The sequence below is a fragment of the Daphnia magna genome, linkage group LG1, assembly GCF_020631705.1.
Source record: "Daphnia magna isolate NIES linkage group LG1, ASM2063170v1.1, whole genome shotgun sequence".
Lineage (NCBI taxonomy): Eukaryota > Metazoa > Arthropoda > Branchiopoda > Diplostraca > Daphniidae > Daphnia > Daphnia magna.
Window position 1 is genome coordinate 12,648,383 of NC_059182.1, and position 23,722 is coordinate 12,672,104.

General features: G+C 41.4%; 1 protein-coding gene across 8 annotated transcripts in view; it reads left to right on the top strand.

The window, feature by feature from the left end:
* The window catches only part of LOC116929505 (pleckstrin homology domain-containing family G member 5), an 80,734-nt gene that overhangs the window by 15,530 nt on the left and 41,482 nt on the right, over positions 1 to 23,722 (top strand). For 3 of the 8 annotated variants that reach the window (XM_045169726.1, XM_045169727.1, XM_045169728.1), the window contains one exon: positions 9,113 to 9,208. In XM_045169726.1, coding sequence (XP_045025661.1) covers positions 9,113 to 9,208 — 96 coding nt within the window. Of the gene's footprint in view, positions 1 to 1,306; positions 3,934 to 9,112; positions 9,209 to 14,684; positions 14,768 to 17,516; positions 19,398 to 21,929; positions 22,129 to 23,722 lie in introns of those variants that run through there. The other 5 variants (XM_045169721.1, XM_045169722.1, XM_045169736.1 and 2 more) reach the window with 4 other exon arrangements.

A 23,722-nucleotide genomic window follows, 5' to 3' on the forward strand; every position in this document is an offset into this window, starting at 1 on the left:
ACCGTTCGACGCATCAATTTCCCTTAGCGCAGCCGCTCTTATCGATACCGTGGGGCTCCGTAACGCGGTTCAATCCACACAACAACAGATTACATGTCGATGAGGGGGAAAAAAAAATAGACACTCATTTGTTTAAATAAGCTTTCCGATGATTGCAGTGTGCGCGTAAGTGTGTGTTTTGTAGATTGCGAACGGAGGTGGTCATTATGTGCGATAGAAGAAGAGAGGAAAGAAAGAAAAGATCTGACGAGTGAGACAAAAGGAAACCGCTGTGTAACTCAGTCGTTTCCAGCAGCTCCCCCTCTGGGTTAAGAGAAACATATTTTCCCTTTTATTGGAACATTTTCAAATTCCATGTGCCGGTAGAAAAGTGAAAAAAAAAAAAAAAAGAAGAAGAGAAACGAGTTGTAAACTATTTGTCTTTTCTAGGGGAATAAAAAGGAAATCAAATAAACTGAAACGAGGAGAAGAAGAATGAGAAAAGGGCGAGAGAGTAGCCATCGTGTGCACATTGGGTGTAGGAAAGACGATGAGAGCGAATACAATTGTAGGTGAACCGCAACCGAACAACACATGCCGTTTTCAACGCCCTGCCCATTTCTTTCCATTTCATTTTTTTTTTTTTTTCGATACCATCGCCAACGGGTTATGTCCATCACATCCATAATACTTATTTTCGCATACGCCGCTTATGTGTACTACCACTATATGTACATACCGTTTATTTCCATTTATTTATTTAATTTTTGTGTGTGTGTGTGTGTGCTGAAGTTGGCCCCGCCCCGCTCATCTTCTCGCCGTTTAAGAAATCTACTAACATGTTATCGTCGAGCGGGCTGCGATGAGCGCATACCGGCAACCGAAACGTAATATGTTAATGAGAGTTTTCCAGGTGGAAATATCGGACTTGTTCACCAGCGACTAATGAGTCGAAAGCTTTGGGCTCTTTTTTTTTTTTGGGGGGGGCTCGTTTCTTTGACTAAAGCGTAAAAAAAAGAAAAGAAAAGAAAAGAAAACAAGAACGAAATGACGAGCAATAGCCGAGAGATAAAATAAAAAGATGGAGACAATAAAAAAAAAAAAAAGTCTTCATGTTACGTGTATTTACTTTGGACTTTAAGTGGTTAGCTAGTTGGCGTTAAGGAAAGAAGAGAAGAAAAAAAACAGTTATTCTAGACGTTTGTACCGATCCAAATCCAGCGGCAAGCCTCGCCCGCCGCCAAGCCAACCGCCACCGCGAGAAAAACAGCCAAAAGCCGGCGGCTTGCGAGTTGCCGTCTTTAGTCGTTTACTTGGAGCCAAGTGTGGTGGTTGTGCGGAGCGCTCTTGATTTCTCGATTCAAACCAGTTGAGGTTTTTCTTTATTTTTTTTTGTGTGCATCATTTGCGTTCCCCTAGAAATGACAGAAATCAGTAAAAAGCAAATCTTTTTGTTGTTGTTGAAACGATCATTAATTGGTCGTCATTGACTCGGCCATTTTTCAACGTCGTGCGTGTTTGTTGTGTTGTGACCATGATTAATGGCAGCGACGGTTGCCAATTATTTTTTTAAGGAATAATCAACGAGTGACGACGAATTTTGTGAAGAAGCGAACAAGAAGAAATTGGCACCAAGAAAAATTCCTGACGACTCAATCTGACGCGATTGTCGACTTTTATTTGATGTGGAATTTTTGATTTGTGTGTGCGAGCGCGCGTGGTTTTCCCTCCTCCCCTGTCCTCGACTTCTTTATTTGATTCCGATTTTTTATTTAATTTTTTTTTTTGTTTTTCTTTTGGACCGTGTGTTTCGTTATCTGTTGGGCGGCAGTTCCAGCCGTTCGGAAGAAAAAAATGCGTCCAGCTAGAGATGCCGTGCGATAACTACCGACGATCGTAAATCAAATACGAGAGTCTTTGGACCATTAAAAAAAAATTTATTTCCTGCCCGTCTCCAATCGTGAGCTCTTCTTCTTCTCACTGCCGTTGTGGGCTACCTGGTCGTTGTCTTGTGATGGCCTAAACTTAATGACCGTCAAGAAAGACCATGTCATCCAGCTTTCCAGTGAGACAAATGACTTGAAGACGACACGTATGAGAAAAAGAAAGAGACACGCCAAAACAGTGGACGACTTCCCCTTTTATTATAACGTTCTCGAAATTTATCGGCAATTATCTACTTTCCTCCCCAAACGGAAATTCCGTGCTTGTGTTTGAGCTTTATTTTTTTTTTTATTTTTAAAATTTTATTTGGAGGGGGACGAAATGAGACATGTAGGCCAAAAGAATGGGCCTGTGTGAAAAGGCGATCGTTGGCAGTGCGTGACAGCGTGTCTTATTTTCTTGGTCTTCCCCTCTGTGTGTAGAGGAACGAAAGAAAAGTGGCCAAGTTCGTTCACTTTGCTGTCGCTCGTCGCGTTGAAGTTGAGTGATTTGAGGGAAAGAACGACCGCATAACCCGGATCTGTCGCTGCTCTTGCCACTGCGCTGTGTACGAAAACGTCACAAAAGCCGATCAAGGGACTAAACAATTCAAAAGTTGACAAGAAGAGGAAGAAGAAGGAAAAAAAAAGGGTCCATCGAGCAGCTGGTGGATAATGTCAATTTTAATTTTTCCATTCTCGACTCCACGGACTTAAGCTAAGAAGGATTCAAACCCGTAGGACGACGCAATGAAAAGAGAAGAAGAAGAAGAAAAAGAAAAGAAAAATGAAAACGCCTCGCACGACAGGCAAAGACATGGATGTCTATTAAACTACTGGCTGGATCTTTTAGCCTCACGCATTTCACTGAGAGGGATGAAATAGAAGGGAGAGAGAGAGAGTGAAAGAAGCGCCTAACATTCCATAAAAGCAAACAATCATCGTGAAGTGGAAGTCAGCGTAGATAACGCCAGCCATCAAGACGAGTCCCTATCTTGTCTCTTTCTTATTCCACTATCATTTGGGCTTCTATTGTTACGGTTTGCCTGGCTTTGAAAATCGTGAAAGAAAAAGAAAAAAAGAAAAAGACAATCGAATTGTGACTATTTCTACTTGGCCGACAGGGGGTTTGACCGGCTGTACTGTGGAAGGTGTTGCTCGTCAAGTCGTGCGTTACCTCGGTGTTGAAGGAGATAAAGAAGAACTGGAAAAGGAAAAGAAAAATGAGAAGTTATAGGACCCAGGTTGAGGGAACCGCAGACCATTTGGCACACTCGATGACTTTTTGAGTCATTCATGTCTTTTGCTTGTTATCTGGGCGTCCGATAACGGCGCAACAACGTGCTGCAACATAAGACACACAGTGTGTGTAACGCTTTTTGTTGTTGTAGCTGATGACCGATGACGAGTGGTCATACAACCAATCGGCAAGCAGAAGGACAAACACAAATAATCATCAAAGAAAACCCTGCGGCCGGCCATTTTTTTTTCTTTCATCGTTCAACATTCCGATCACTCGCTTCCGTGCGTTTCTCCAGAGTGCGTTCGGATTATATTAGCCGGTTGCAGCCGGAAGTTCTTCAACAGACCGTCTAAGTTTCACTGTGTATACACTGTGCGATATACAATTGTGATTACCTTAACAAATAGAAAAAGAAGAAAGGATAAATCAGAAGAAGAAGAAGAAGAAAAGCAATTCGTTCACTTGCGTGACTGTTAACATGCCGCACCGTCCTTCCTGTCTTGCGACGTGGAACGTGACCAACATTCTTTTTTTAACTCGTCAACATTGTGATTAGACGTAGCCCATTTTTTTTTTTACTTGATCGTCGGTCAATTGTGTCCCGAATATTTTCTACGTTGTGTGCAAAAAAAATAGAAAACAATTTCCTTTTCTCGGGGGAAGCAAGTTTGTGTCGGTCGGTTAAATCCACCATGGCATCGTCGTCGTCCTTCTCCGAAGACATGTTCATCATTCATCCCGTCACTGCTCGACGAGTCCTTCGCAAACGCAAGCGCCAGTGTACTGGATGTAAGCCCATTTTTGTTTTCCCCTGAAATTTTAACTTTCCCTGGAACGACGCTATGTTTACTTCTTTTTTTTTCTTTCATGGCTGTCTTAGTATAGACTACCTTATCTTCTTGTGTTAGTCTTCTTCCGTATTGTATGTATACAGACAAGCCACAGCGTGTTTACATAATATCGTTTCTTATGCGGCCTTCTACTTTTGCTCTGGACGACAGCGTTAACATAATAGCGCCGGTAAAAAATGGCGACGTTTACCCCCTACTTGCGTTTGGAATTTTTTTTTTCTCTCTTTTTCTCTCTCTCCGTATCGGTGATATATCGGGACCCTCTTATTCAAAATAGCTCTCGCACGCCTTTCGTCTGCTAGCGTACAAGCTGATGCGCACGTCTAGATACGATGCAGTTTGTGTGTGTGTGTGTCCGTATATACCACAGTGACGCTTGTGTAGTGTGTCTGTTATCCGTACAAAGATAGCACTACGCGAGTTAGTGCTACGTTTGTGATGTAAAGAACAACTTGTTAGCCGATAAGTTAGGCGGCTACCCCCCGGATCGCTGTCTGATTTTTTTTTTCCTTTTTTCATATTTTTTTTCTTCTTCCTGCATTTCAAAGCGGACTGATCACATCAAATGTGATACGCTGCTTTGCTTGCATGTTGAAATTTGTTTTGATGTGTTGCACTCTACGTGGAAAAGAAGCCCTCACCAGAGTGATTTCACGCCGAGAGATGCATTGAAATCACGGCGCTCACGCTCAATGTTGAAGTTTCTTTTTTTTGCCTCCCCCCGCTTTTGTTTCGCTATTTCAGTTTGTGTTTTGTTTTTTGTTTTTGCGCGAGACTTGTGGGCTCATTTCCATCGGTCGACCTTCGCCCGCTCCCCTTTTTTTTTCTTCTTCATGTGGAACTAGAGACATTCTTTTGTTTTGACAGGAGAACAAGTTCTCTCCTTATGTTTTCCTTTTTCTTTTGATTTTATTATGATTATTATTTCGGCGTTTCCAAGTTTTTTTGTAGATTGTTTTGTTTCGTTTATCGGCCATTTTTTTGGGTATATTGGATAGGTTTCTTAGAAGGTCTGTCTCTCTTGTGGAGCAAAATGAACATTTCAAAAGATGCGGATGAAGAGATTTGGATTTTTCTTTTTGTTCCGCATCCGCATCGCTTTTAACCGTTGCGTGTAATACGTAGGGCTTATAAGACTTCTATGAACTATCGGCTAAGTGCTGTTTCCTTCTTGAGAATCGTTTCATTACCAATTCATCTCCTGTTTTGCATTTCGTTTTTTCTTTTTTTTTTTTTTTCTTTGAATTTTTATGCGCGGTTGAAAATTGTTTTTCGACACTTTTGTCCCGGTCATCTGACGATGTCCCGCAATACGATCCTAAAGAGAAAAACAAAAGGTGAGGCTGAACATGTAAACAGGGAAAGAAAAAAAAAAAAAAGAAAAGCCGCGTTTTCGTGTCCGGCCATAGAGAATATTTTCTCAAGTTATTATGGTTTTTTTTTCTTCTTGGAATGTCTAATGATACACAGCCGAAGTTGCATTTGCATATGACCAATCAGCCTCTCAAACGATGAGCCGTACCCCTAGCGGAATTCTTGAGTAACCAGAAATCTTAAAGAGAAGCAACAAACGAACGTCTTCTCCCGAAAAAATAAAGAAAACAGGACACGCATGAATTTGTGTGTGTGTTTGAACGAAATAACCTCCTCTCGCCTTATTCGGTAGTCATCCAATCAAAACACTTGACCCTGTCATCGCAATATCACACGTTGACCGTTCCCCTTTCGCCTCCACCTCTTCCATCACCGAGTGCGTCCACCTTCTTCTTTCTAGAAAAAAAAAATAAAAATAAAACGGCACGAAGAATTGCAATTATAAGTCAGGACGGGGCTTCCAACTTTGAGAACTAAAAATGGATCGGCCATTCTTTCGTTTTACTGTTATAGCGTTAGTAGCACGGCCATATAAAACAACGTAAGGTTTTATATCTACGGTTCATTTCTGCATAAGGAAGTTCCGTATTCTTTCGATATGGCATACATTTCGAGTCGCTATCAACCGAATTTTTCAATTGAAAATCAGCAACGAGCATTTTTTTTTCGTGCCCTTCCCCCTCTTTTTCTTTTACGAGCGTGTACCCAGCGCGCTGAGCTTTGTTAATTGCTTGGAAATTCATTCCGCCACGGCGCGAAGAAAATGGCATTGTCGAAGGTTGTCGGAGGTTGTCGACATCAGGTAGCCTTTTGATGTTGAATTGAAAGAGAGAAATCATCGAGTTCTATGTCAACAAACAACAGGCTTGACCAAAAAACCGGAACGATTTGATTCTAACGTCACACTCCCTGCCGAGCTCGTTGAGCTAATCTGGCGCTCGTTGAAAAGGAGACAAATCGTCTCTCTGTTTTGATGTTGTTATATTTTCCACTTTCATCCTCTACTGATTTATTTATGTATTTTTGCCCGTCCACCTTTAGCATGCCATTCTTTTTGTTTGACACTTGTTTCAATCTCGGCTTGTTTAATTGCCCGAATGAACTGAGGCGCGCACAGCTGACACTGAACATTCAACAACAACAATTAAAAAACAAACAAACACGGAAAACAAAAAAACTTGTCAAGAAAGAAAAGAATGAAACGGGAAGGTTGTCACTACCAGTTTCCCAAGTTGTTCCTTTGTCAATGAGGGACGTTCCCCCTTTTTGTTTTCCTCTCTAAAAGATGCTAATCACAAGTTAAAAAAAAAACAAAAATGAAACAAGCTAATCTTTTTACATGATCCTCTTGCATAGTTGAGTATATATGGAGAACAGATATTTCTGGAAGGATGAACACGCTACGTGCGTTTCATTCTCCACGGGCTGACGGCACGAATAAGAAGAACGTTGCGCAACGGCTTTTTTTTTTTATAATTTGTTATCTTGCCATTTATTTTTTTTTCTACTACGCTTGACAAGCTGATCAGGTGTCGATGGCAATGTGACTGCAAGACCGAAAAAGCTTTTTGCCGCCAGGTTGGTATGCGTGCGATTCGCATGTTAGATGGGCTCCCCCGAAAATGGGGCTAAAATAATCCAAGCTCCACGTTTTAAAATTGGCACGTAAAACATGCCTAAAGAGAAGAAGATGAAAACAAAAATAAAAAATAAAAAATAAAATACAAACGCATGGGCGGGAGGAAAAATCTTGTGTAAGTACAAGACGTTTAGAGAGGAGCCGAACAAGCAGAGAGAGAGAGAGAGGAAGGCACAGAAAGGATGAACATTACCATTATAAAGCTATTAAGGTCTTTCGGAATAGGCCCCCGAAAAAGAAAAACGAACTGGTAAACAGGTCTGCTAAAGAATTAATGTCTACTCCCAAAAACGGGTTGCGTGTGTCTTGTATAGCAGTGTCAGCGTAACAGTCAACACGCAATCGCTATTTGCCGAATAAGTCAAACAGCCATTCTGTGAACGTCAAAATAAGAGAGACAGCCAAAAACAATCTTGTGCTCCGCCGCAAGACCGGGCAGGGGGGGAGGATAAAAGTGCATTAAAAACACAATAAAAAAAGGTGACCGATTTTTGTTGTTGCGAGGATTTGAAATGTTTGACACGCCCACCTGAAAGTGGGCAAGTGTGAAACGATTCAATAGTTCAAGAGAAACAAGCGTTGAGGACAACATCTCTCACCTTTCACTGTTGATTGTCTTTGCCGCTTTCTTTATAGTACCGTTATATCACAATGATTTTGATTGGAGCCGGCTGCTTGTCTGTAAGATTCGCTTGGATTGCCCTCACACCATTCACGAGTTCCGGTCGCTAATCTGTTGTTCTCTTTTCTTTTCCTTTTCTTTTTGTTTGTTTTTATTACGTTACGATTATTATTATGGTTGTTGTTATTGTTGCCGTACTTCGTATGTACGATAATGTTTTCTTTGTTGAGAAAACAAAAGACAAAAAAAAATGATGATTGAAATGGTTTACGACCGACTGACGCTTGAACTCTTGAGCAACTCACAGCTCTCAACACAAACGCATTTCATTGGCTTGTGAGTTTCGATTAGAAAGTTAGCACCGGTGAAAATTGCCGTCATGAAGCCTCCATTGAAATTGAAAATTAAAAGGAAAGAGGGAAAGAAAACAAAAACGTACATGTGTGTAGTAAATCTTTTCTTTTAAAAGAAAAATGGAAAAAGGGCGGCAATGACGTCGTGGCAATTGATGGTCGAAATCGCCGTTTTGACTCCTCTCTCTTTCACGCGAGACCCTGTTTGAGTCAGACTTTTTGTACGTAAACAAAACAAAAAATCAGGCGGAATTCAGTGCCAGCAAGAAGGAGAATAAGAGAATTAAAAGCGAAACTTAAAAAAAAAAAATAATAGAGAATGACCTTCCCTTCTCTTTTGCTTTTATTGTTTTGCTTGCTATTGTTGTTGATCTTGATTCCAACTGTCTGTCTGTGCGTTTAAAGATAAGGATATTGGAACATCCTGCGAATAGTGACGATGCATCATGTGGCCTTTGCGTTTGCTTGTCTCGTTGTTTGTTTGTTTTCCTACCACGCCATTGTATAATTTGCTATTGCTTTTCACTTCTTTTGGTTTAGTTTTTTTTTTCTGAATTTTTTTTTTATTTATTTCCCTTCTTTTTCTTTTCTTTGCGAGACACATGAATTTGAAAAAAATGGCTGAAATGCATGCACATAGCTATAGGAAGACACTCGGATTTCTAAGGTTTTATGGCTGGCTTACAATGGGCCCATCCAAGTCCGTCTCTTGTCCAGTCTAGAAGGTATTGAATCATCATCATTCCGGCTAAAGGATCTCTGTGTTCTGTGACTGTGTGCAGATTTAAAAAAAAAAAGAAATGGCCAACCATGGTAACGTAGCCATATTTTTGCGGCTTGAAGGGAACGCGTGGAAAAGTGTCGGATGATGGATGATGGCATGGCGTGACTAAATCGGTGTCGTTTCCATTTTTATTTTTTTTTCTTCTATTGTTTCCTTTCTTAGCGCGTCTTAGTTCTTTTTTTGTTTTTGTTTTCATATTTTCTCTTTTTTGCTCTGTGCGGTACCGTATTCATTATTTTTTCGGGGGGGGTTAAATCGGTACCTTGACGTACTTGTATTTTCGCCGTGATCAATGCGAAATTACTCACCTGTGATTTTCTTTCTTGTGTGTGTGTGTGTGTTTAGGTCACGATGGGATTCGACGGTACTGCATTGGTCGACCGCCCGTGCCCCAAAGGCCTCTGGTACGTAGCTCCGATCATCAGCGGACCCGGTCTTGTGGTAAGTCAAAAATAACTTTGTTCTTTTTTTCGGAGAGTATAAACGATGGTGTCTGTGATTACTTTCGCTCCATTTGGCAAACGAGAAAATGAAACAATTAAATGGAGTTAAAAAAAAAAAAGAAGAAGCCTGTAGGCTGTGTGTTGGCTACATGTGCGCGATGATCTAATTAAGGACGAAACGATAGGTGTCTAACGATGCGCAGTCCTGCGAAGAAGAGAATCGAAATGGAGGCAAGTTAAGGTGGTCGTAACGCCGCACCAACCGGCTAAAACGTTTGGCTCTCGTGAGAAGCTGGAGGCATTCGTGCATTTCAATGAACCGAGGGCCTGCTTTAGTTTAATTGAGCCACCCAAGAAAGCCGAGAAAGATGAGAGAGCTCAATTTTCCCACCGTTTTGACGCACCATCTGCTGGTGCTGCGCTTCTCTTTTTTTTATTTCCTCTGTGTTTGTTGTATATAGATAGATAACATATTAAACTTCTTATTTTTTATCGCGTTTTCAAAAGAAATGGGGGGGGGGGGCTAATAATAGAACTCAAATGAGGCAAGCAAAAAAGGCTAAATGGACCGAATCGACGTGTTGGCCCATCTGGCGATTCCCCCCCTCCCTTTGGGGAAACTTACACAACTTACAATTTCTCCACGTTGAAGTCAAAGTCCGCCCTAATGATTGGCTCGCTTAAGCGCGATATTCATACCAGAAACATGACGAACGAATTTTTGTTTTTCTTTGCTTCATCTTTCATATTCTTCTTCTTTTTTTATTTTTTACTTCTCTTACTTTATTTCCATATTGTTATGGATGCAGCCGTGCCTGTTGTACGCGCGACTCGCCTCATCTCCACCTACTCGTCCCCGACAAGTATAACTAGCTAACTGTCCGTCTATTTTTCTTTCAAAAAAGAAAAAAAAAAATGAAACGGAATATGCGATGAATGTAAATCTTTTTGAATTGCATACTCTCGAGTTCCATGAAGGATGAAGCTAGAAGGAGAGAGAGAAAAACCAAATCTCTTGAAATGGGTTAATGGTTACGGATTTGAAAATATTATGTCAAGTGCGACTGCGTGGGCCGTCCGTTGGAGAATGAGAGTCGCACGCTTCGCCAACTCCGCCCTCTATTTGCGTACATTTCGGGCTATTGAAAAATGCATTCGAGCGTATCCAGTTGAAACAACAAAAGAAAAATAAACTAATTTGATTCATTGTCGTCCTCTAACGGGAAAATAATGCAACGGATGCAAAGCAAGATGGGGAGAAAAAAAAAAAGTCACGTTCTACTAAGATGGTAATAGATGAATCATATTTTGAAAAGACGCTTAGTTGCCGCCTAGTTACGCCGTAGCAAAAGGCGTTATTGTCATTGTCATATTTCACGCTCCGACAGATGACAAAACGGTTACAAACTCGGAGCGTGATAGAATCTTTCGTTGTTATTTTTTCTTTCTTTCTACGTTTTTTTTTTTTTTTTTTAATATTTATATCCCCAAAATTTCGTGCGTTTCTTGCGTTTCCATGTGTTAGTTGCTATTCCCGCCACCAGATGGCGGATGTATCAAGATTGAAGGCAAACCACGTTGGCGCGGTCGTTTTTTTTTCTTTCAAAAAGCAAAAGAAAACGAAAGTTTTTGATCTTTTGTCCCACACACACACACACACACACACACCTGCCGTAAATCTTTTTTTTTACTACGCATCGCATATCTAAAATGCTCTTTCGTCTTTTTTTTTCTTTTATCTTTTTTTACGATTTCGTATTTTAGCACCGACGGATTATTTTAATGAAGACGGGATCAAAAATAATTGACCGTGAACATGAGGCGTTCTCTTCTCTCTCTACAACGAAAACTACCCGCGTACGATTTTGGCCCTTCGGCAATAATAGGGAAATGTTATTTTTCTTTTTCAAAAGTAAACTCTCGTCTCCTCTTAGCGGAGTGAGAGGGAAAACGAAATGCGTAACTCAAAGAAAAGTGGCCAACAGCCGTGATATGTCATTTCAGCGCGTTACACGCATAAAAAAAAAAGACATGCCTAATGGTAATAACGGGTAGTCGTGAAATTCTTCTCATTTGCCACCACTCCTCCCACTTTAATATAATTTTTTTTCTTATTTATTTATGTTTTTTTGTTGTTGCTGTTGTTGTTGTCGATTTCTCATTCGTCCGTCAACTCGTTTAACGGCCGTTCACCTGAGAAATGGCGTTATTGCCGCACTTGTATTAATGGCTGTAATGAAGGTAGTCTGCACGGATGGACAACTCTGATAACGACTCGAGTCTCATCTTTATCGCATTACAACCGTCGCCATCATTTTTCAATTTAAAAGGACAAAACAAAAACTGTTACTCGAGAATTGTTAAAGAAGGTAATTGTTTTTTTTTTTTGTAACCATTTTTTTAACAACACCGACGACGTAAAGAAATAAACACGAAAGAAACACACACACAAAAATGAGACAAGGACGAAACAAGTCTACTGAAAATGAGAGGGAAAGTGCACTTCGTAAGAACGTAAATGATCCGAGCCGTTAAAGATACATCTTACCCACACGCACGCAAACTAACCTTCCCTTTTCCAAGAAAAAACAAGAAAAAAGGGGGGTATTAGCCAAATGAATTTGTATCTTTTAAAAAAATCCATTAGATAGTCGCAACAATTTGCATTTGATTTGACTATCATTGATTCCATTTGCTGATTGTTTGGATTTGAACGTGTAACGTCTTTGAATCGCAACACTTGCGCCAGTTACGAAAACAATAACGTGCCAGGATCAAGACGAAACGTGATTTCTAAACTCTTGTTTAGATCTGATTGCGTATATAGTAAAAGGAAAGGGCCGCCGTCTATGGGGATGGATGGCAAGGAAATCACGCGGAACAATGGCGATATTGAGTTACCTTAACTTTTGCAGCGATGCCACGAAACGCTGGCGATCTTGTTGGACTTCCCCTTCGGTCCAATCCCGCACTCCCCCCCCCCGTCCCGCGTGATGATGTGCTACGTGCGCTGTGTATCGTTCATCTCAACTTCCCGAAATACTTTGATCAATACGCTGCCCTAGTTGGTTTCGAAATTCCTCGCGCTATAACTTGTAATAATAGCGACGCGCCTTTTTTCTTTTTCTTTTTCTTTGGCATTCAAGCACGAAATTGCAACTCGACTCCCTCCGACGGCCAAATAGAGAGGGGGGGGGGGGGTTGCGTTTTCCTGACCGGGTGGTCGGTGATTGTGATACGCCATTGGCGTGGGATGGAATCAAATCAAAGAAAATTACCTTGAGCCATTTCCTTGAAAAGTTTGCCATTTGTTTTGAGACCTGTACGTATGTCTGTGTGCGTGCGCGTCTGTGTTTGAGTGTGTTTGCATTCTTTTGTTGGGTTGATTGTGCGCATTAGATGCGACCCTGTTTTTTTTTTGTTTATGATCCTGAAGAAACAAACAACCGGATGCCATGGCTGTCGGCCGCTTCTTGACTGAAATCAATTGCCTGTTCCTCTTTTTTTCTTTTTTCTTTTTTCGCTCTCTTTTGTTTGTCTCCTTTTGCTTCTTTGACTTGTTTGACGGAGCGAATTTCAAGAACGAAAAACGCAGCGTGGGGAAGTTGAAAAGAACGTTGTTGAACATCAACCCCTGGGCTTGATTTCCGCCCTTTACAGACGACGGTAACACACTAACGTGGGACGAAGGTAACATTTTAGCCAAGCAATGGGGCAATGTGGTTATCGTACGACCTTGTCCGGATAGAGAATTCCATGACTTGTCAAATTTCGTGTCACGCAAAGCGTCTGTTTGTCTTGCCTTGTGCTCTCTGATTTCAAAACAAAATAACATCCCATCTTTGCGGGTTGATGCGTAATACAACACGAAGCCCTTCCCCTATCACGTCTCCTATTTTTGTCTTCTCCGAACAGCTCCCGGTTTTTCTCAACGTGAGGGAACGGCCTCCAAATCGCCAATGGCCCATGGGTTTCAGACGCAATATTTTTTTTATTTATTTTTCACTTTCAATTTGTTTTTGTATTTACTTTTCATTTATCTCGGCTCACTCTTCTCTCTTTCTGTTTTTTCAGAAACAAAATAAATTCTTTTCCAACCGGACATTTGGCTGGAACAAGTGAGAATGAAAAATCCATAAAGAGTTTCATTTTTCAACGAAATGTTGTAATATCGGCTGCATTTTTCTTTTGTTTTGCCCCTTTTCTTCTCTCATCGTCATTCTAGCGAAGATATGCGTGGCCACTGAAAAAAAAAAAAATAAAAATCCCGTCTCGTCTAAAAGCGAACCTCTGCGGTTTGGTCATTGTACGTCGACGGCTGTTTGTGCGGTAATGTTGATGATAGGGCGGTCGGAGGAATCTGCTCACTTTGGTTCCTCTTTTTTTTTAAAATCCCACCCCATTTGAGGTGCTCTTTTTTTTTTTCTTGTTGTTGTTGTCTTCTCCTTTTCCCTTCTTGTTTTCCGTGGACATGCTGGCTGAAATTCAAGCCATAAGGAACGTGTGAAAAAGAAAAAAAAACTCGTTGCTGGATTGCAAGATCAAGGGCTTTTTGCGGTCACGAAGCTCGGTCGAGCCGAGAATTCCGGAAAACCTTCTTTTCCCCCCGATTTTTGTGTGTTTGTGTGTGTGCGGCTCAATGTTTCTTCACCTGTTGTTCTATTCTAACTTTCCTTACAAGTTGCTCGTGATTCTCTAGTTCACAAGTTTCCGGATACGTTTCTCGGAAGGAACTTGTTTATTTATTTATTCCTTTCTTTTCTTGCCGTTCTTTTTTTCCCGAACTCGTTAGAATCCAGATTGTTGCAATCGAGGACACGATCAATAACTGTTTAACTGACGATAGTCTCACAACTCAAAACGGCGTTTAATTTAATTTTCTTCATTTAAAAAATATAAAGGAGAGCAATCGAGTAGATAGGAAAAAAAACCTTCGTGGGAATTTTGATAAAATTTTTGTTGTTGACGAGATTTTGAAAAAAAAAACAAAAAAATGCCGCTGTTTATCGCGTGGACGGAATGTTGTTTGAAAAAATTCGAGCCGAATCTGACAAATAAGAAAAGCGGTGGTGACACACGTCGCGTTTTGAATACCACCCACACTCAGGTGAGTCGCAAACGTTTCGTTCCTTTTGGTGACTCATTGGTTGTACTATAGCCAGATGAAAGAGCCGAGGACGCGTTTGCGTCAAAATATGTACACGCACCGGCACGAATCTGTCGACCACATTTTCACTTCAGTTTTACCGTACGGAAGCAAAAAAAATGGAGATCTATACTTGTGGCATTGAGGCGAAAACCTCGAAAGAAGAAAGAAAAAACAACATGCAAACGTAGAGTAATAAAAGATAAAAAAATAAAAATAAATAATAAAAGCAGCTGTCGTGCTTACGCACCTGCGTTTTTAAATGGCGCAAATGTAAAGGTGGTTTTTCGGTGGGGGGGAATGAAAATAACATTACTAAACAAACAGCGTAGTTTATCATTGAGATGTCCGCAGTGAGTTGGTGGGTCTTGCCGTTCGTCAGTTATCGAGACGTTTGCAACAAGTATTTTAGTACGTTTTCTTTGTCTTCTTTATTATTATTATTATTATTATTTTAAGATGTTTGTCTTCTCCAAGTAAAGCACTCTATTTTTTATTTCGTGCACGACGTGAACAGCTCTTGGCGACAGCCTCCGGGGGGAAGGTTGTAACAGGCTAAAGAAGGATAGATCGCATTTTTTTTTTTTAAAGAAAAGAAGCAAATAATAAGTCAACAAGGTTGTTCCGCTTTTTTCTTTTACCTGTCCCAATCTTTTTATTTTCCTTCCGCTTTTACGGAAGAAGAAGAAAGAAAAGAAGAAAATTGTTGGATCCGGGCGCTCTGCAGCCAATCGGATAGCAGGAACGAGTCAAGTGAATAAATATTAGGCTATAACTTTTTACGCTGTACAGGTTTTTAGACCCTTAGCTACTGGTTGCCATGGCGAAAAAAGAAATACACACACACACGCGTCGAAGAGAATCGCTGCTCGAGCGGTTAGACGAGAATACACACATGTAGCCAACGTATGTGTGTGTGTGTGTGTATGCATTATAGTTAGGTGTCTGAAGGCCACCTGCATCTAAAATGCATTAATGCCGGACGGCCAGTCATCTCCATTTTGTTTTCTTTCTTTTATTAAAATTATTTATTTTATTTTCTCTCCTTTTTTTTGTTGTTGCTCTCTCCTTCTTTCTATATCAGATTGTAAAACAGGTGGGCAAGAAAGGTTTTTGGCTACCGTTTACTTCAATTTATTTTGATGAGGAGAAGGGGGGAGAAAAGGGAGCGCGAAAGGTTTGAAACAAACTGTTGGCCGGCGGATGAGCGCGTGAATCGCCTGCTCGGCAGGTGTCGTCCAGCTGAGACTTAAGGGCAAACCATTCGTGTAGCAGCTCTCTCTCTCTCTTTCGTTTCTTTCTCTTTCTCCCCTCTTCTTTTTTATTTATTTATTTATTATTTTTTTTTTTTACTTCTTTATGTATAAATATATTTATATGCATTTCACCTTTTGAATGAACTCATCAAAGCGTTTACGATGGGATTTAAGGGAACGAAACCACCAAGCCGACACAGGGTCCAGCGTTTGGGAAACTTTGTTTTTTTTTTCTATGTTTCTTTTTAAAAAGAAGGCAAAGTCGTGTGGACGAATATGGCAAACTAAGCGCAGCTTGGCAACAAACGCCGAAAGGCAATGCATTTTTTTGTTTTGTTTTGTTTCTCTTTTTTTTTTTTTTACTTTTAGTGATGATGTTATTGATTTGAAGACGCTTTTGTTTTGTATTATTTTTTTTTTTTTCTTCCGGCGCTTCGGTCGCCATGTTGTTTGAGTAGCTGCTAAACAGCGCGCACACTCTTTTTTTGTTTCTCTCTCTGTCTCTTCAACGTGTTGGACCGATCTCCTGCTTCATTCCTAGTCGTTTAGTTGTTCCCTATGTTTTATTCTTTTCCTTAAACAATTATGGTATAGTTTTTTTTTTTTGTTCACTAAGCCCGGTCAAAGCTCTCTCTCGTCTCTTAGCCCAGCTGCCCAGCCGTGCCGAGAAGGAAGGAAAAACAAAAAAAAAAATTGTATAGACTTATCTATACGTTGTGGAACAAGTTTGAAGGCACTGGCGGTTAGCTGGCGTGTGAACGTGCGTGAAATAAGACAGGAACTCTATCTGCGAGTGTTATTTTGCTTCTTTCCTCTTTTTCTTTCTTTCTTTCTTTTTTTTTCAAAAACATCAAAACGGAAAAGAAAGAAACAAGCAAATAAATGTGAGCGTCCACAGTAGCCGGCCATAATTTCTGGCGCAATTTACCCCCAAGTGGAATAACGACAGAAAAGGGCAGTTTAACGTATTACAAGCGAAAGGATGTGAAGAAGACTTTTGAGAATGTCCACAGTCCTGGGAAAAAAAAAGAAAATGACAAGAAAAAAAAAGAAGAAAATCAACGTGTAAGAGATCGTTTTTACACGCCGTTTATTACAGCGCATTCCCAGCAGGCGATCGTTTCTTGCGTTCCTCTATTTTTTTTTTTTTTTGTTTTTGTTTCTGTACTTACACACCTTATCTTAATCATCTCCCCTTTCCATTCTTTCTGCCATTTTAATTGCTTGAATAAGAAAAAAGCTTTTCCGGTTTATTTTTTTTTTTTGTTGTTTCCCCCCCGAAAAACTCTTTTGTGTCGTATAGCCAACAGCTTCGCAACGTACCATTTTTGTTTCTTCTTTACCTGTGTGCGAAGAGGGACGCTTGCGAGTCAAAGGCGTGTATTGCCACCAGCGGTTGCGACCTATGTGCCACAGGTCTTATTCGACCATAGTGTGTAGTTTACACACACATGTATATTCAGACCTATATATAAATATATAAATTTTTTTTCTTTCTCTCCTTACCTGTGCTGTTGGTATGTTTTTGGGAAGAGAGAAAGGTGGTTACACCTGACTTTGGCGTGTGTGTATGTGTTAGTGCTCGTTCCCTCGGGAAAGATAGAACTCTCGGAGAAGAAGCCCAAAGAGAGAAGCAAAGAGAAGGGGGGGAATGGTGATTGGGGAAGGGAAAAAAAAAAGAGAGGATAGTAAGAATGGGCTAGATCGCATACGGAAAGGAAGGAAAAGAGTTGAAAAAACATAACCGAAGAAGGAGGAAGGGAAAAAAAAAAAAAAATGAACCTGGCCTAGCCCTCCTCTAAAAAAAAAAAAAAAAAAAAGTCCTGTCTTTTCTGCTGTAGCTCCAAACAGCAGTGCAATAGTAGGTAGTGCCGAGTTGCGGCCCGGCCCGCCCAGCTTTTTTTTTTTTTTTTTTGAAAGAAGAAATAATAAAAAAAAAAAGAGTGGAGAAAGAAAGTCTACGGGATTCTTGCGGGCGCACGCAGTCAGTCGGTCGACGGCGTCGCGTATGCCAAGTTGTCGTTTGCGGGAGACGCTATTAGTTAATTGAAGTTTAAAGAAAAAATATAAATCTGTTGCAAACAAAACGAAAAATAGGACAATTTTTTTGTTCGAGTTTTGGTGATTCAATTTTTATGGTTTCGTGCATTCGTTCTGGTTTTTTGTGTTTTATTTTTTGTTGCCCTCTATCCGTTTGATTGTGCGTGCATTTTTCTCGACTTGCAGTGGGTGCTCCGTGTTTGTTTACTTTGGTGCCTCCAACAGCCGGAAATTCAGAGTCACTATAAAGAAATGATGGTAGCCATAGTCATGAAAGGATCATGAAAACGGTGATTCGGGATTGCTTTCATCCGCCTTGAGATATTGTGTTTGTTTTTTTATCATCTGTGAGTAGTGGCTGTCGTGTGCGCGTTTCTTGTTGCCTTCGGGTCACGAAAGGTCGCAGTGGTTGTGACACCTTTCCGACTTGAAAGATCTGCTTCGCGCGGATGGACGTGCGCAAAGTTGTGTTTTTTTTCTCTTTTGGCTTTTAAATTGCTCTGGCCCTTTAATCTTCTGCCCTACACACACTACATCGAGCTGGAATTTTTTTCTAGGTTTTCGGGTCTTTTCGTGATATCCGTGCAACAACGTAGCAATTTCGTGATTCCGATCCGGGTGTCAGATTGTGTCAAGACGGCCTTCTTCATCCGGTTTTGACAGATATTGTATTAAGAAGGAGAAACAAAAAAAAAAAGGAAAGAAAGAAAGAAAGAAAGACAAGCTAAAGTTGCGGGGTCGCTGGATAACTGTGCAGTGACGACTGGTTTCTTGAATCTATCTTTTTATTTCTTATCTTTGTCTCATTTTTCCTCTTGTCATCCATCATCGTGTATTTTTTCTTTCCTTCTTTCATATTATTATTATTATTCTTTTGTCCTCCATATTCCTCATCTTGGCTGTCTTTTTTCTTTCTGTATTCATCCAACAAGTTTAAATACCCGCTGGCATTGAGTCGGACATTATCAATCGGCGTATGATTGTCGTGTTTTGTTGGGAGGAGGGAAGAGAAGCCGTGAGCGAAGGCAAAACCGAGAGATTCGAATAGATAAAACGATTCAGAAAAAAAGAAGAAGAAGAAGAAAACAAGGAAAATGGAGAAGACGCTGACTCGTTTGAAAAGCAATTTAAAATCGCGGCGCAAGTTGTCACTGCCGATGCTTGTCGGACAGTTCCATCAACACTGGAACGGGACGAACAGCTCCGAGTCGCAGCAACTGGCGGCCAACGGTCCGAAATCTGCCGAGTCTGAAGAACTTCTGTCCGAATCGGCTGACGTCATGGCGCCGGCTTGCGGATCCAGCCCAGAAGACGTCGACTGCAGCGATGACGAATCTGCACTCGGTGACCTTTCCGCTCGTTCGCCGATGGGCAAAGCGTGGCTGAGTTTCGGCCGTTCGCGTCGAGTCAAAAGTCGTAACAAACCGAGACGTTGGCCGTCTACTCCGGCCTTTCTGCCGACGAGCTCACGCAGTGGCACCACCTTAGGCTCGACGGGCGAATTAGCCGAGCCGGTGGTGGCCATTGCGCAACCGTTGCCTTCATTGCCGACCCCGCTGTCGGCCATAGCCAACGGCCACGGTGGTAGTAGTCACAATTTGACCACAAAGACGCCAACAGTGCGACCACAACCTTACATCCAGGGCTATCATCTCACTCTGCCCAGCTTTCTGAGTAACAGAGGCCGTCAACAGCAACAGCAGTTGAATGGCAACCATTCGCAGAAACATCGACAGCTGCAACAAGTATTTTTTTTGTTGTTGTTGTTGTCTTTGTAGCTCTCGATCGATCGGAGTCGGCTCGTTTTATTTTTCTGGCGACGTTGTGGGTTGCGGCCGCTGTGGTCGTGTGCCTTTTGCAGAGCCAATAGCGGCAAAACAATTGCCCTTGTTGCCTCCGTATATAGAACGTTGCGCTTTCCTTTTCGTTTGTTGTTTGGTTGTTGGTGTGTGTCCAGTCCGTTCTCGATCGAAGCAAAAATTGAAATTGCGGGGGCAAAGAATGAACAATGTTCCCAAAACCAAACGTTCGATTTGAATTTCTAGTTGCTTTTCGTCGGAATCCGAAATTTCAATTTCACTTTGTCACCTTGTTTTTGTTTTTTCATTTTCTTCTTTTTTTTAATTTGAATTTTCGTGTTAAGTTCATTTGCCTTCCCGTTTGGCATTCTGGGATTTGCAATGAGTGGACACTTGGAGCGTTCCAAGAAGCACAAACTAGTACAAACAAAAACAAAATTGGTGTGATCACGTTTGGATGACCAAAAACAATGTCCATTCGAATTGAGGTCAATTTCAACTTTTACATCAAAACAAAAACAATTTGAAAAAAAAAAAAAAAATCAAGTTAGATTTTCTAAAATCTAGAAAATGTTTGTTTTAAACAGCAGCATTTTGTTCTTGTCGTTTTTTTAAAACAAACATTGTAATTGATTCATTGGCAAACATTTCGGTTTTGGCGAAACAGACTTGCGTTTTTGATGCAGTGCTTACACGTACGATTAGAAATCGGAATAATTTGAGGCGTTGTACCGACTCCGTTTCTCTTTGGGCCATTACCCGAAGCGAAGGTTAAGAAGCAGACCACACCTTGTTGATGAGATTGAGACAGCGGAATAATCGAGCGTGGATGTCTTTGGCCGTCCATTGAATCATGTGAAGTCGAACGTTTTCTATTTTTCGTTCGAGATGGGCAGCGCGGACCACCAACCAAACAACCAGACGAGAAAAAAACAAAAAACAAAAACAAATTTTTCTTGTAATAAGCAGGACGAATTTGAATCGATTGTCAACCGCTGTGTCATGGGAGAATAGCCGTCCGCTGGATTGTATCCAATCCGTTAAGTGTGTGGCACTTGGTTTTTTTTTCTCTTTTTTTTTTTTTTTTTTTTGAATACATACATTTTCAATTGAAAATCATCTCCATGACTGTGGTGTGACGAAACGGTACATTCTGTTGCATATCCTTCATTCTATTTCAGCTCTGACGTTTCACTCTCTCTCTCTCTCCTTTTCCAGTCTTTTTCTCTCTCGTTCTAATGTGCTGTCACTTGTCTCTCTCGCTCGCTATAAGCGGGGAACGCGTGCGGTTGGCGTGCCATTGTCGCGTTCTGCTTCAATTCGTTGTGAGATTGTGTTTAGCGTCGAACACTAGATGGAAAGTTGTTGCAGAAGAGAAGGAGGACAATAACAACAATCAAAATCTTTCGGAGGAGGTTTATTTTTTAAAATTGCCGACGCAGCCTTCGGCCTAGTTGGCCAGAAGCGGGGATTGCCAATGCGATTGAGAATCGTGTGGCTTCGGTAATCAAATGGATGCAATCGTTAAAAATCGTTAACGATAAATGAATTTTTCCCGATAATCGGAAAACGAATGCTGGCGTGCGAATTCTTTCTCTCTTTTCAATTGATTTTCTTCTGTTTTAAAATGTTCACTGTTCATTTGTTGTGTTCAACTGTTTAATGAACTAATGGCTGTACCGTAGTTGTTGTTAACAAAACCATCAGACAACTGTTGATTTTTAGTTTTAGGCCCCCCCCATTTTTTCCATAACCGTTTAACGAGTCAACCGTATCCTCCCTTCAACTTGTGCAACGCACCGCGAAACCGGTTGGCCTCAGCCCTTTCCAGCATTCATTAGCTATTCCTTTTGGGGGGTATTGGCGTTATTCCGGCGTCTGACAGGGTTGCCGTATGCCGCTCTCGGTTGTTGCGTGTGAGAAAAAAAAAAGAAAGAAACGCGCTCAACGTAGTCACTCACAGTCAAAAACAGCGGCCTAACGGTTTAAGAATCAAAAGAAAAAACAAGACAAGAGACAATACGTAATCTGATGGATTAGCTCCCGCTGCTGCCATTGCATCCGTTGGCCTTCTGGCTTTTTTTTATTTTTGCCTTGTCGCTTGCTGATGTTGCACTTGTTGTTTCCTCAGGGAAGAAACGTCGTGTTGATCACCTGTTCTGGATAGCTCTTTCTTTTATTGCCCTCTTTTCTCTTCTGTTCAATGTATCTTTACGGTGCGCGTTCACCAGCGTGAGAGACGAACAGGCAATGCGACCGTGACGCGTAAACAAAACAAAAAAAGAACGCATACAATTGCGTGTGCGGAAAAGAGAGAGAGACACACGTAGGTGAGAACCGGTGCGAAATAGAAAGCGAGAGAAAAGAGACTTGTCTTCTTCCTCTTGAATGCTCTATTCTTTTCTCTGAAATGTTGTTGTTGTGCCGATTGTTTCATTTTTTTGGTCATGGCGGCTGTGTGTGTGTGTGTGTGTAAAGGAGATGGCGTCAGGCCGCCAAAACGACGTCTACCATCGGGTCATGGAGAGTGACGACGATGATAGCGCCGACGGAGACGCAAATGTGGCGACAAGCTTGACGACGGTTGTAGTGGCGGCGCCACAGGCGCCGTCCACAGCCAAACGGACGATATCGTCGCCATTACCGATGGACGTCCCAGCGGCACGTTCCGGAGAAGGTATTTACTTCATTTTTTTGTTGTTGAAAACAAGAAGATTTACGCAAGCAAAAACATAGATTTAAAAAAAAATTAACAAATCAAAACCTATGGGATCGATCGTTTGGCGTCTAGATGGCATTCGATAAATGGCTACTAGTCGACTCTTACCGACGATTGGCAATAAGTCTTGTTTGGGGGGCCCGTGGGCTCGGCTGAAACAACATTGTCTTTTTCACGGGAGAATGGGCACATTACCATATAGAAGATTTTGAAAAGGCAATAAGCGCCTGATTTTATTCTAGCCACGAACGATTTTTCAATATTGAATGCGTGTCCCGCCGATGAAAAACGGCAGCAATTTTACCTTCCGACCATCTATCGTCTTCGAATTATTGCCGATTACACAGCGGGGATGAACTGCCGACGAATAAGTTGATTGTTTTGTTTGTTTTTTGGGGTTTTTTTCGGCTTAAGCGAGAAACGGGCAGAATTTGAAATTCCCCACCGTTATTGTTGGTTTTTATCTTTTAATTTTTAAAGTTGAAAACTTTCAAAAATCAACAATTTCAGAATACTATTATAAGGTTTAAAATATTGTCGAGGAGGAATGACCAGTGGAGTGGCAACTCATCTCACCCCTGAAAAGAGGCGACGGCCTGGAAAAAAACAAAAAACAAAATGAACTTCAAAAACATTATTTATTATTATTATTATTATTTGCCACCCATAGCGGTGCACGGTTTTTGTTTTGCTGCCCGGCTGGTCTTCCGGTAGAGGGGGGGGGGCAGCACCTAGACGGAACGGATAAACGATACGGAAAGGGACAAGAGAAAGAGAGAGAGAGAGTGCATTGCACTAACTGTTTTTATGCGACAGGGTATCACAACTCAAAACTAGTGGTTTATGGTACACAAGAATGAATAGAAAATTACAGAAATAAAAGAAGGCTGCCGTATGGTGACCAGAACGCATGTGGCCAGCGTGTGAGAACGAGGAGGGGATCGAACACGAATATCCTCCCATTTTCGCAGCCACCACGCGGCTGGTCGTCTCAGCGATGGGCGAAACGGAATGAGATAATAAACGCGGGCAGTTGGGAAGAAGAAACCAAAGTTAGTTACTGCTTAACTTTCGGTCTGAGATGGTTCGGATGGGAAATGGGCAGTCGTTCTCCCCGTATTTTTTGTTTCATCTACCACCAAATGACCGATTGGACAGTCATTAAGTTTGCCAGGACATCCTCGATTGTGTAACGCCCAACTATAGTCTACCAACGATGGCTCTGGTGCGCCAAAAATGATGACGACGCCAATACACCAATGACGAAATTCGGAAATCACTGTGGCCGCTTCGGAATAGTTTTCTCGGTTTTAGCGTTTTTGTGAAGCATTAACAAATAAAAAAAATACTTGGGAGCCAAGTGTTAACTATGTTTGTGTGGGCTTTATTTGAAGCGAGATGTTGACGTCGATTGCGTCGGTCTGCATCGCGTGGAAAGAAACTGCTGGTTGGTCTTGATTTACGGCGCCGTTAACCCGTTTTTAGGAGAGCCCATCTTTGCGTCTGTTTGTTGCGTCAGTTTCTCGTTTGTCAAATGCGGTAACATTGGTGT